At 54.5% G+C, this 13,714-nt stretch overlaps 1 protein-coding gene across 3 annotated transcripts in view; it reads right to left on the reverse strand.

The window, feature by feature from the left end:
* The window catches only part of ASIC1 (acid sensing (proton gated) ion channel 1), a 24,861-nt gene that overhangs the window by 2,239 nt on the left and 8,908 nt on the right, over window positions 1-13,714 (reverse strand). The window contains exons 1-9 of one of the 3 annotated variants that reach the window (XM_004692767.2): window positions 6,169-6,930; window positions 3,475-3,625; window positions 2,747-2,874; window positions 2,303-2,453; window positions 1,907-1,963; window positions 1,346-1,499; window positions 795-886; window positions 208-287; window positions 21-125 (exon numbers count right to left, since the gene is read on the reverse strand). In XM_004692767.2, coding sequence (XP_004692824.1) covers window positions 21-125; window positions 208-287; window positions 795-886; window positions 1,346-1,499; window positions 1,907-1,963; window positions 2,303-2,453; window positions 2,747-2,874; window positions 3,475-3,625; window positions 6,169-6,825 — 1,575 coding nt within the window. In that variant the 5' untranslated portion in view covers window positions 6,826-6,930. Of the gene's footprint in view, window positions 1-20; window positions 126-207; window positions 288-794; window positions 887-1,345; window positions 1,500-1,906; window positions 1,964-2,302; window positions 2,457-2,746; window positions 2,875-3,474; window positions 3,626-6,168; window positions 6,931-13,714 lie in introns of those variants that run through there. The other 2 variants (XM_004692768.2, XM_012732475.1) reach the window with 2 other exon arrangements.

The raw sequence follows: 13,714 nt of genomic DNA on the forward strand, positions 1-13,714 counted from the left end.
GCCCCTTCTTGCTCCCTCACGTGTCTTTTGACGTCATCCAGGCTGAGGGCTACGCCCTTGTCGGCACTGCTCCTCTTGGTCTCCTTCTGGCATTTCCCTCTTCGGCACAGCTTGTGCTTAATGACCTGGGACAGAGGTGTGGTGGCAGGGGTGAGTGGGTGGGGGGACCCCTTCCGCATCCCGGCCCATGGTCGCGCCCCCACTCACCTCGTAGGCGTAGTCAAAGAGCTCCAGCACCGTGAGGATACTGGCTCCGATGAACAGCCCCATCTGACCCCCAATGTCACCTGCGGGGGTTGAGGGGAGGGGTGGTAGAGGAGGCGGGGCGCAGGGAGGTCAGTGGGATCAGGATACCATGGGGGCAGCAGAGCACACTGGGATGGATGGGCAGCAAGTTGTATTTGGCAAGTGATTGGCAACCTTCCTAAAGAAGGCGCACACAGCGATTATGGCATAGTTTTCACTTCCTTCTCTGTGCTTTTCTGCATTTTTCTACTTTTCTAAAATGAATAGGTATTATTCAGAAAAAGGTTCTCCATCCCTGGGCACATTTTCAAGGGCATATGAAGTTGATCCCAGTGCCACTACCTACCCCTGGTGTTCACACTCATAGTCCTGTCTCCACTTTGCCTAAGAGGAGGCTTGGACCCTCTCCCACCGCACACCAAGACAAGGGAGTTTGGGGAGAGGTTCCCCAGGCTGGAAGGGGGAGGAGTCTGTGGGACAGGTGAGCAGCAGAGGGGTCACGCCATGCCAATGGCATGGGAAAGGGCCAGGTGCCATCAGCAGCTCACCCAGGAGCCCTGCAATCTCATAGGCCTTCTTCTGTTCAATGGTCTCATAGTTGAGAACTTCAAAGAAAATGTCCAGCACCAAGATGTTCTCCCTGCAAAGGGGTTGGGGGAGGAGACCTAGGTTCGTGTCATATCTCTGCCCCTTACTAGTTAGGTGACCTTACCAAGTTATCCCTCAATCTCAGTCCTCATATCACTGAAATGAGATGCTGCTGGGGATACCTGCCTTTTGGGGTTTGTGAGGATTAAAGGTAATGGCTTGCATGAAACGACATTCTGCACATTGGCAAGTATGAGGTGATTCCAGTTAGAGCAATGAGGATGAAGAGAGGATAAAATGAGGAGGGAACGAGAAGGAGCTGCTTCCCCTGCTTGTTCCAGCTTAATTTCCCTCCACACCCAGCCCAGATTCTTTGGATACTTTCTCCATGCTATCTCACTTTCTCCTGCCTCCCGCCCCAGACCCCCCCTCACACCCTCCAGAGGAGGCCCGCTCACACCCTCCAGAGTCCCAGCCCAGGGGTCCCGTCCTGCATGGTCATATTCCTTACCCTATGTACTGCTCAGACTTGTTGAACTTCTTGGCCAGATACTTGGCTGACGCTTTGCTGGGGATCTTGACCATGGACAGCTCCTTGCCATAGCGAGTCAGGTTACAGGGCATTTCACACACACAGTACTCCTGGTCCTTCTCCACCAGGAAGTCTGTGCCCAGCCAGGTGAGAGTCACCAGTTGAAAAGTGCCCTCTGCCAGCACCTTCCCAACACAAACATCCTGGTCCTGCCCCAGGGAGCCCTGGTCCCCTTCTCTTTTTCTGCCCTGTCTTTCACCAGCCACCTTGTGCTGGCCTCCACACAGCTTCCCTATAGGTAGCTCCTACTTCTTGGGGGTCAAACAGCTGAGGTGCTGAGGAGAAAAGGGGGGGCTCCTCCCAAGTTCCCTCTGCTCATTTGTCACCAGGACTCCTGGAGATGCCGTTCCCAATCTTGCTAAAGTCAGACACAGGGAGTGCGTGGGAAGCCTACTGCAGGACTTATTCAGGAGCTTGGTCTGAAACCCCTCTGCATGTGACCAGCAGCCCCTCCTTCCCACCCCGGGACCGGGCCCTCACCCAGAGCAGGATCCGCACACTCCTTGTACTGCTCGGGAGTGCAGTATGGGGCGTCCCCTATAGAGGAGAAAAGACATCGGTGCAGGATGGACTGAGGGGTCTTGTGATTGGACTAGAGGCCCAGAAGCTAGAAGCTGGGAGAGGATGGAAGGGTAGGAGTAGCTGGTGTCAGTCTGTCCAAGAGGTGACCCACCTCTAGAGCCCACCCCTCCTGGACCTTTCCCACCCATTCCAGTGGGTGCAGGCAAGGGTCACAAGGAATGGAATGGGCTGGAAGTGGGAAGGAGAGAATCCCAGCGGTGGTGCTTCCAGGTTGGCAGGAGGTTGAGATGCACAGGGGGCTTTTGAGGGGTGCAGCTGAGGGGCCCCAGGATCATGTGGACTTTCAGGCCTGACCTGGCATGTGCACCATGCGACAGTTGCAGTTCTCCACCAGGTAGCGTGTCTCACAGTCGATGCGGCAGGCGGTAATGCTGTAGGAGTCGAAGAAATCCGAGTCCATGGTAACAGCTTTGCAGGTGCCCCAGGGCGGGGGCAGGTAGATGAGCTGCTGGGAGAGCCAGGGAGCTGGGGGGTGTGGGGACTTCTCCCCGAGTCACCTTGATGGACTTCTCTGACAAGCCACAGAACTCAAGAGTCCTGCCCCCTCTCCTTCATTCTGTAGCCTCTGGGGGTCTCAGAGCCTGCAGACCATTCCTGTTCTTTAGATCATTCATGCTCCTGACTACCGAGGGGCTACCCAGACCCTGGCGCACACATCCCTCCTGGTACTGACCGCCCACAAGTCCCACCTGACCCACCAAACACCACCCTGGCACCGGCCTCTCATGGCCTTCTCACCCGCTGTTCCTGGCAGGCCACAAAGGTCTGGAACCCTGGGGCCACTCCGAAGCCCAACTGGTCGATGAAAGGAGGCTCATCCTGACTGTGGATCTGCACCTTGATGCCTGCTTCGAAGGACGTCTCGTCTACGGAGTGAGGGGAGTGCGTGGCGGGAGGCCTTCTGACTCACTGACCCTTAGGAAATTGGGGGCGTCCTTCCTGTCCTGGGACTGGCACAGCACACATTGGGACGGGGTGGGGGAAATGTAGGGTGCCCACCCCCTCCTGGGTTCACAGTCTAGTGCCGCTCCGATGCTCCCTGTATTGTAAGCACTTCTTTATTTTTCACCTGGCTTCAGCTCTGCACAGGTGTCTCAAATTCTTTCTCACTATCTGAGACACTCCTTTTCTCCCTTCTCCCCACCATTCTGTGTCCCAAAGCCCCCTCCCCCAGACCAGACAGATGGAAGGCAGCCCTAGAAGAAAGGGAGTTATTTATAGAGTCAGTGGCGGCCACTGATGGATAAGGATGGCTGGTTACCTTGGAGAGTAACTGAGCCAGGAAGGGGGAGCCAGGAAGGGGGAGTGTGGCAGTTAGGTAGAGTCAGAGATGGAAGCGTGGAAATGGGGAGATGTGGGGGGGAGCACCCCAGCACTGCTTCAGGTCCCACCTTGGAACCCAGGAGTCCCCGGTAGAAGGTGAAGCATGGAAGAGTGGGTGGGGTCCCCTGAGAGAGGTGACATACCAGTCTCCCCCCAGACAGGCAGGTACTCGTCCTGCTGGATGTCCAGCATGATCTCCAGCCCATTGCCCGTCCCACCCTTCATGGTCTTCAGCCGCGGCCTCCCATCTCGGCCCGAGTTGAATGTGTAGCATTTTCCATACCGGGTGAAGACCTGGGCGGGGGCAAAGTGGACAGCCTGAGAGTCCTGCCAGCACCCCCAACCCACCAGGACCCCCAGCTGCTGGAATCTTAACACACTTCAGGGTGATGCTTCTGGTGTGGCCCATTCTCCATTTGACCCCTTCTTGTGCTACAGTGTGGCCTGGAAAGCTGATCCCTGTGGGGTGCACCGTCTTTTGCTACCTGGATGGGCTTCAGGTTGTGTTTGGTATCAGTAGGGATCAGAGGCAGAAAGCAGTTAGCCCTTCTCCCCCTGAGTGTTCTGGCAATAGCTCAGCCTGTCAGACTACCAGTCCCGCCGGGAGGGCACCCCAGTGGCTGCTTCCTCCTTGCACTCCTTCACCTGAATGGGGTAACAACTTCCTACTACTGCTAGGTGACTCAGTCCCCCAAACTGGCTTCCTCAGCTCTGCCCAGCCCCTTGGTCAACATTTTTGCCATTGAACTACCTGAGTGACCATCTTTCCCCAGCTGGGACTCTGACACACTCATTTCCATTATCAGCTCCTGGTCGCTTCTTGGGTCCTCTCCTCAAGCTCCAGCTCCTGGGGCCTCCTTAGATATGTCATCCTTTGCCTGGATTTCACCCCAGACACCTGAAATCCTCTTCTCCCCAAGTCCCTTCCTCAAACCAAGACTTTTCTCATTTCCTCCAGTGGTTAGACCCTGTCAATGTCCCATTGTCATCCGGACCTGTTGCCATGTCCAAGGCTGGGCACACCCAAACACTAGTGCCTCTTCTCCCAGCGTCTGGTCCTGAGGTCCAGAATGGGGCATGTTTGGTCATCCTTGTGCAGAGCCGTGGGGGTCTCAGAGACCTCAGCCTGGGGTCGGCTCCCTCCCCCAAACTCCAGCACAACCTTATTGCAGCTCTGATGACAGCCACAGAGACGAGAGTGACCTGACTCCCCCCCCCCCAGCTTCCCTGAATGTCCTCAGGTTCCGCTGGATGGTGACAGTGTCCACAGAGTGAGTCATAGGCGAGCAGAATAGGTATTGCCCAGAGAGAGAGACAGTTTCAGACTGGAGTGGCAGGCGGGTGGGGGTTCTTGGCAATACCATCCTTGTTCCCTTCCCCCTCCTAAAATAGCTTCCTCCACCTCCACTCCAGAAAACATGCTCTCCCCCATGTGGTGGCGAGGTCCAGAGATGAAGTAGAAGGAACTCTGAGGACTTCTAATCCCTGCCTCACGACTGGGTTTTGCAGATTTCAGCCCCAGGCTCCAGGCTGGACCCAGGTCCCTACCTGCCTCCTGGGAAGGAGGCTGAAGCTGCTGGGAGCACTGGGCGGTGACTCGCAGCTGATCGTTTTGGCGCTCAATCGGTTTTCAGCGTGCCGGTGGAGTCCAAGTCAGCAGAACTGGTAGGACATCCCAGATAACCTGTGTTTCTCTCCCTCTTTCCCTGGGTTATTCCTTTACCTTTCTCCTTATAAATCAATCCATTATTTAACCTTTTGAGTGTATCTATAATACCATTGAATCGTAAGCCCACGGGTGAAGACCCACAGACAGGCAACCCAATTCACATTGGGGTGCCCTGTAACAGATGGGCGCTGGCCCCAGGGTCGAACTGCTGGCGCCACCTGGTGGTTCTGATGAGAAGTTGCTGCTCTCCCTAGGTCCAGCTGCTTTCTCCTGGCTGGTCTGAGGCCCAGGGCCAAACCTCCAGCTCCCCGACTGTCTAGAGTCATCCACAGAACCCTGGTATGGTGACACCCACATGCTCCTGCACTAGTAAGGAGGTGGGGACCAAGGGACTGTGTGTGGTCAGGGGACGCTGCGCACCAGAAACTTGGAAGGAGCAGGAACAGAGTTAGACAGACAGAAGAGGAAGCTGAAGTGAAGGGTGGTGGTACCAGGTGGGAGGTACCAGGTTCCCCAGCAGGGAAGACCCTAGACCCTGGAATGGGAGGGCAAATAGGTAGAAGCCTGTTATTCTTCCTCAGGCACACGCGTGCGTGCACACACATGAGGAACACAGAAAGATCAAGTGAGGATACAATGAATCCCTCGCTGTGCGAGCTGCTGACATGGGAACGGGTGGCAGGAGAGGGGGCTGTCCTCGCCCTTCTGCCTCCCTTCCACACCCTGCTATACCTTCACACACCAGGTAGCCCCTACTCCAGCTCAGTCTAGAGGTGACAGCCACAATGGCTACACTGGCTGGGCACAGGTACCATACCACAGAGCTTGAGTAAGGTCCTGGGCCCTGCCGGGTGGCAGGGGGCTCTGGGAGGGGCTGGAGAGGCTGGAGGGCATTCAGGGAGACACGGGGGCCTTGGGGCAGCAGCTAATTGCTAACTAGCACAGAGGTATTTCAGGATTCTAACAGGAAGAGCAGTGCTGGCGGGACCTGAGAATGGCAACCTAGTTCCAGACCCTGGGGCGCTGGGGAGAGCTCTGGCCAGGCCCCCTTGGCCCAGGGGAGGTGGGGGAGGGGCACGGGGTCCCCAGACCCACCCAGGAGATGAGGATCAGGGCGAGCCACACGGAGGACGGTGGGATGCCGCGCTGGGCATGGGCCCTCACTCACCACTGAGAAGTTGTGGGGGCCACAAGCCCCCCCGCGGTAGGTGCAATAGAGCAGCATGTCCTCCAGCCGGTGGCAGGAGCGGTTGTAGAAGCGGTGCAGGTTAAAGGGCTCCCCCGAGAAGGCCTCAGGCCCTGGGGGCGCCAGGGGCACCCCAGGATCATCACTTTCATCCAGCCCCAGCATGGGGGCCAGGTAGAGCAAGTCAGGGTAGCTGAGCTGGGACAGCCGCACGGCATTGGTGTTACAGAGGGTGACCGCCGGGAAGGCCAGCTCCGTGGTGGCCACCTCATCTAGCAGAGTCACGTGCGGGTAGCTGAGGTAATAGGCGACTCGGTCCCCCACCTGGCACAGGAAGGCGCCCAGTGCCAGGACAAAGGCCGCTGCCCACAGGGCCTGCCTCAGTCCTGGACCCCCTTCCACAAAGACATGGCTGGCGCCATGCAGGGTGCAGCTGTTGGCAAAGGCCACCACGTCCGCCGGCGAAGCGCCCTCTCTGGCCTTGCTCCTCACCGCCGCCCTTTCCTTCTCTTCTTCCTCCTCTTCTGATCCTGAGGTGTCCCGCTGCTGCCGCAGTTGGGGACCCCAAACATCTCCCAAGGGTCCTGGGGCCTCCTCGCCAGAGGAGAATGACACTGAGCAGAAGATCTGGACGGGCATCTTTTCTGGAGCTTCCTGGCACCAGGGAATTGGCAGAGTCGTAAGGGGTAGCGAGGCTGCACCCAGCCCTTCTGCCAGGTCTGCGCCACCCGCCTGTCAGGCTGGCTGTCCTCCTCCCAGGCCTCTGGGTGGTAGTGTGGCCAAGGTGGGGCGGGGCGTGTGGCCTGGGCCCGCCTGCTCTGCTGGAGGGCTGGCGGCAGGGCGGGCTTCTGGGCTATGAATAATTGATGGCGGTGGGAGAGGGAGGCTGGCGGGGAGGAGGACAACTGGTCCTCCCACGGGAGGACTGAGAAGGGGAAGGCTGAAGACAGTGCAAACCCAGGGAAAGCCCAGGGCCTCCTGGCACCCAGCTCTCCAGCTGAGACGGACGACAGAACCCCTTGCTCGCACCGCCAAGGTGGCTCCAGGCGCACAGCGGGTCCTTGCGGGTACTCCCCGACACACACCCAAGCTCCCTGCATGTCAGCATGGTCCTCAGCTCCCCACTCCAAGCCTGGTCCTCCCCCTCCCCTGCCAGGCCATTCCCGGGGACCCCTGCGTCCCCACACTCTCTTAGCTCTCTCTCAGGCTACCCCATGTCATTTCCCATTCCCCTGACATATAATCTCCCCTCATTATTTCATCGACGCCCCCATTTCTCTCAATACACTCGCAGTGCCCAGCCCCTCTCTAAGTAAGTGCTCCTGATCCTTGGCTCCCTTCTCATCACTGTCCTGAATCTTTCTTACTCTCAGTTACTCCCTGTACCCCTAATTCCCTTGTAATAATCCCTTGGCCTCTAACTTCCCTCCACCTAGGCCTCTACTCCACTCATCCTTCTCCCCTCCCTGGTCTCCCCCACTCTAAGTCAGCACCCTCTCCAAGCCAGCTGCTCTTAGGTCACTTTCTTCTCCTTCATTCCCTTCTGTGGCTTGGGGGGCAGCCCAGTTCCATTAGCAGAGGTCTCTTGCTGACCACAGACTCATTTAGGGCCAGTTCCTGGCATTGGGGGGAAGGACCCTGTCTCTTGCAGCTGAAAAGCTTCCTGGCAGAGAGCACCACAGGGAGCCATCCCCCACCCCCTCAACCCACCCCCCACCCCCCCAAGTCCAGGAGAGGAGTTCAAGGAATTCTCCTCTGTAGGTAGAAGAAATTGAGATCAGGGTCGGGAGAGATCTGGTCAGGAGAACCAACCTATGGTGTCCCCCAAACCCTCAACCTCAAATACTCCAGCCCCCCAATCTCTGAGGCTGCCTTTACCTCTGCCTGCCCCAGGCCCTTGCCCCTCTGTGCTCTGATTACTCAGGGCCACTGGTTGAGGAACCTGAGCCACCAGCCAAGTCTCCAGGGCCTGAGAAGGTGACCTAGTAGGAGGAGAGGAAGGGGAGGAGGAGGGGAAGCATATTAACTCTTGCTCTGCAGGGCCGCAGAAGGGGCGGCCAGGGTCAGACCAGACTGACCAGGCCCGTCCCCCCCCTTCCCCCTCCCTCCAGGATCCTACACATCTCCCCTTCCCATTAGCAGTGGAGACCCTGGGGTGGGCGGCAGGGTGCCAGGGACTAGCAGAACTGACTGATGTGGGGACCTTTGGCCTCCGCTCTGCTGCCAAGGACACGGAGCCCCAGAAGGGGAGGGGGAGCTTTTCCACCTGGCCCCTCTCCACTGTTGCACCACCAACCTCACACCCCTCCTCTTCCTGCGGGCTCCTTGACCCTCATTCCTTGCCCTTTCTCCTCACCTTCAGGCCATGCTGTGTAACTCTGCCATTTTCTCCCTAAAGCCCTTCTCTCAGTCTCCACTGCCTCCTGGTGAAATGTAAACTCCCCAGGGACACTCACAGGCCTGTGCCTTCTCCCATTCCACAGACACACCAGGCTGAGTCACATTTCCAGACCTTCCCTGGACTCCAAGTGGAAGGTCTCTACTCATTTTTCCAAGACTCTATTCACAGGCTTCCTCCTCCAAGAAGCCTCCCCTGACTGTGTAGAAAGTAATCAGTGCCCATCCAGGATTAGACTGAAGGGGCCAGCTTTGCTCAAGGCTCTTCAGACAAGCATAGTGACTAGTGTAGTACTTCCTTGCAGACAGAGACTGTGAGAATGAAAGAGCTGGGAGAAACAGGAACTGAGAAAGGCCAAGGGTACCCTACATAACCAGAATGCCATGCAGAGATGAGGAAAAAACACCTCAGCTGTTGTCCTCAGGGCTCTGTATGAATCGTGGGTTCCTTCCTGCTGCTTGCCCCCTGAGCGTTTTCTTCCTGTCTACCAGCCCTCAGCCCTCAGAGGAGAGGGCTTCCCTGCCCTGTCCTCAGGGTGCCTTGCAAAGGTTGCTGACCTGGGGCTCAGAACTGCCAAGCGCTGCCCGTGTGTCTCTCACCACTAGAGGACACTGTTCCCCTCCTTCAGCCTTCCTGAAGGGGAAGTAGCTTGGGGTCCGAGGGGGCCCCAAGGAGCCACAGCAGGCTGCTTTCCACGAAGGGCTCTCACCAGAGATCAGGCTGTGCACACACAAAGCAGCTTCAAAGGACAGTAAATATATATGACTGGACACTCCTTGCCCAGCACCAACACTCAGACCACACTGCACATCTGTACCTCTGCACACCTAGGCACACACCCTCCTGTGGGGTGACAAAGACAAAGACCACATGCTCACACCCCAACAGCATTCTCTTATCTCATCTCATGCCAGCAGGCACATCCAATTTTTCCCTGTTGATGGGGAAGTGAGGAAAGGCTGGGGCAGTGCACAGACCCCACAAGCCGGGGGTTCCCAGAGCACAGCCCAGCAAACAGATGCTCACACAAGTACCCTCGGTCCTGACCTCACTGACCTGGGAAGCAGCCCGCCCCACCTGGCTCCCTGCCCAGCTCACTGTGTGTGGGCTCCTATCACCCGCCGTTTCTTCCTTCTTCATCTTTACCTGCACTCGTCAAATATTCCTGCACATATATGCTGAGGACACCTGGAAACCAAATAATGGACCTGGATCCATTTCTCATGGAGTTTACTGTCTAATGGGGGAATCAGGTAACATTTTTTAATTGTGAAAAATAACTACAAATTAGGATGAATAGTATGAAAAAAAAATAATGCACTTTGATGGGGATAAATGACAGGGGCCCTAACCCAGATTAGAGAGACAGGAAGGTTTCTCTAAGGAAAAGATATGATATTTGAATTTGTAAAAGAATAAAGTAGGGGCCTCCCTGGTGGCACAGGGGGTGAAAGCTCAGCACAATGAAGCTTTCCACAGCCACTACAGCACGAGTTCAATTCCCAGCCAGGGGGCTGACTCACATGGCATGACAGACCTCTCCTGACCCATCTGCTGCTCCCTCCAGCAGAGTATTTCAGTACATCTGCCTGTTCTGTTCCCCACTCTGTCTCTGGTGAATCCTCTCACCTCCCACCACAGCTCTGACCTGTACCCCAGTTCTTGTCTGCATAAATAAATCTTTAACAAGATAAAGACTAAAGTAACTAGGTAAAGGTTTGCATGTGTGGGGTGGGCTGTGTGTGCAGGGGCATTTCTGAGAGCAGCCTGTGCTGCTGAGCGGGGGGGGGGGGGGGGTAGCCAGAGAACAAGGTACCAGCAGTCAGAGAAGCAGAAAGCAGCCAGACCACTCAGGATCTTGGTGGCCACGGCAAGGGTTGTGATCCAAGGACACAGAAGACTCCCTATGGAAGGACATGAAGCTACCAGAGCAGGAGTGAAGAGACCACTCCGGAAGGGGCAGAGGCACATATGAGAGCAGTTCAGAAGCTCTCGTGGAAGTCCAGGTGTGAGGGGTGTGAAGGGTGGGTAGCTTGGACCAGGACAACAGAATTTAGGAGGCAAAACTGGTGCATCCTATTAAGGAAGGTGAGGGGACGGGGTGTCGGGGTGATTTCTCATTTGCATAATTGGGTGAATGGTGGGTGGCTGGCGAGATCAGGAGCACAAGTCAAGGTTGGTGTGGGAGTTATGATGATGGATTTTGTTTTGTACATGCTGTTTTTGAGGAGCCTTGGAGACATCCAAGAGGAGATGTTAAGTGGGAAATTGGCCACTGGGGCTGATCCTGAGAGGAGAGATCTGGGCTGAGACACAAATTTGGCAGTTGTTGGTATGTCAATGGTAATTGAAGTCATGAGTGAAGATGAGACTGCCCGAGAATAGAATACAAAGTCTTCAAAAGGGTAGAATAAAAGTCTGATTTGACAATATCCGTGAAAGCTAAACAGAATCTCAACCCATGACTTGACCGTAGCTTCTTAGTTATACACCCAAAAGAAAAGAGTACAAATGTTAAGCGAAAGATATGAACAAGAATTTGTTTATAAAGCCAACAACTGGTAACCGCCCAAATGTCTAGTGAGAGCACAATGGCTAAATTAATTGCGGTCTATGATCTATTTATATAAATATATATTTATATAATGAGTTGGTCTAGTTACGTGAGTTACTATACAGCACTGAAAAATCCGACCACTGCCAAATACCATGTGTATAGTATGATTGAATGTTGTGTACATATACAATGTACTCATGTATATATTATGTTTTGTGGGGAGGATGCATTTAATCTAGCAATTTCAAGAACCAATCATCTATACTGACAGAAATCAGAATATTGGTTAATCTTTGTGGGGTAGTACTGTCTAGGAAGGGGCCTGTAGAAACTTTCCTGGGTGTTGGAAATGTCTTACACTTACACTTCCATACCCATGTAAAAAATATCATTGGAGGGCCCTCCCTGGTGGTGCAACGGGTAATGACGCAGCACTGCAAGATGGCTGCAGCCTCTTCAGTGCAAATTCTATCCCCAGCCCCAGAGGTGACCACATGGCGTGGCAGACCTCTCCTGACCTGCCCACTGCTCCCTGCACCAGTGCACCTCGTCAATTTGCCTGTTCTGCTCCCAACTCTGTCTCTGGTGAAGCCTCTCACTCCCTGCAACTCTGGCATGTACCCCAGTTCTGTATGCATAAATAAATATATCTTTTTTTAAAAAAAGATACACAAGTAAAAATATACTAATGTAAAAATTCACTAATCTGTGACATTAAATCAAGATTCAGAGAAAGAGGAAAGCCTAGGATTGAGGCTGAGGACAACCGACATTTAATGGGAAGGAGAGAATGCAGAGAGACAGAGAAGGGGTGCTAGATAAAGGGGGGGAAGCCAGAGTGTGACTGTTAGCAAGAGAATAGTTCAAAAAATGAGATGGGGGCCACTATGGTGAATGTTATTGAATGATCAAGGACAAAAGCATGTTTGGTGGATTTGCCAAAGCAGAAGTCACTAGTAGCCTTGGCGAACCATTTTGGTACAGTGGTGGTAGCAGGGAGAGAAGCCAGTCTGGGAGTTAGAGATGAGGAAACGGAGAAGGTGGAATATAGCCATCATTTGAAAAATTGGTCTGTGAAGAGAAGCAGAGAGGCAGGGCGGGAGCTGGAGGGAGCTGCAGAGTAAGAGATGTTTGATTTTTAAAAATCTTAACCCAAAACCTGATATGTAGTAAGTGCTCAATAACTGTTAGCTGTCATTGTCACAGTGTATTTTGAGATGGGAGAATCTTAAGCATGTTCCAATTTTAACGGAAAAATTCCGCTGGAGCAGGAGACTGACTATAGGGAAGAGGCAGCATCCTTAAGCTGAAATTCCTGTAAGGCAGAAGGGGATGAGATAGATAGCATAGATTGAGATCTTAGCCTAGATAAATCAATGCTCCCTTCTGCCACTGGTGATCCAGAGGGGGGGGGGTTTGTCTTATCTCTGTCTTCTCTGTGAACTGGAAGTAAGGTCATCCGCTGAGGGTGAGACGGGGCCTAGGAAGCGTGGTTGTTAGAAAGAGTGAATAAGTCATCACTGGGGAAAACAAGCTGATCAGAAAAACAGTGGGGTTCACCAGGAAAACAGTGGGGTTCACCAGGAACACAGTAGGGCTCAGGGCAGAATTTCAGGGCCATGGAAGGAAGTTGCTCATGAAAACAATGTGATTCTGAACAGAGTGCCTTCCACTGGTAGAGCCTGGCTGCCCAGGGACTCCCTAGGGCAAGGCAGGGAGACTCATCTGAGGTTGGGACCTGGCCAGACGGCAGAGGAGTCAGAAGACTTGGGGTCCCCAGCCTAAGACTGGGGTTCCCTCTCCTTCGAACCCTTTCTTTGGCCTGCCTCCCCTCTGCTTCCCTCCACAGTATAGGCAGCTGGGGGCCTGGTACACCCTCCCCGCCACACACACACACACACACACACACACACGCACACGCACACACACGCACGCGCGTGCCCACAGTCACACACAAAGAGCCTGGACTCAGGTCATCTGAAGTCAAAGTTGCTCCTCATTTACCAGCTGTGTAACATCAGAAAAGTCGACTAACGCCTCCGAGCCCCAGTTGCTACATCTTTCAAATAAAGATATTAGCATCTTCCTGCCTCCCAGAATTATGAGGCTCAGATGAGCTAAAGTAAAGGGAATTCGTAAATTGCAAAGCGCCATTGAAAGAGAAGATTAATTTTGCCGATGTGTGCGCTGCATGCCACTGGAGGCTTGTCTGCTCCCAATTTCTCGCCCACAGCCACACAAAGGGAGCTGCGTGTGCCCCACAAACATCCACTCTGTACCCTCATCTCCATCTACTCTGCCCCCACATGCACACAGAGGTAGACCCGTGTGTGCTTGGGAACTGGGGCACACGTGCCCTCCCGGAAGGATGTTCCCCGGCCTCACACGACATGCAACACCCGAACCAGAGATACACAACACGGAGCCACACAGCCCAGCTCTCTGGACTGTCAGGTGAGCGATGGGAGCAGATTTTCTTTCCAAGAACTCATATGAGCTCAGAAAAACCACAACTTGCCCTTCCCCCGTCTTGAAGTGGCCTGGGAGAAACCAGGATGTCTGTCCTTATAGTT

This window comes from Condylura cristata, unplaced genomic scaffold, assembly GCF_000260355.1.
Source record: "Condylura cristata isolate star-nosed mole 26May11 unplaced genomic scaffold, ConCri1.0 scaffold00034, whole genome shotgun sequence".
NCBI lineage: Eukaryota > Metazoa > Chordata > Mammalia > Eulipotyphla > Talpidae > Condylura > Condylura cristata.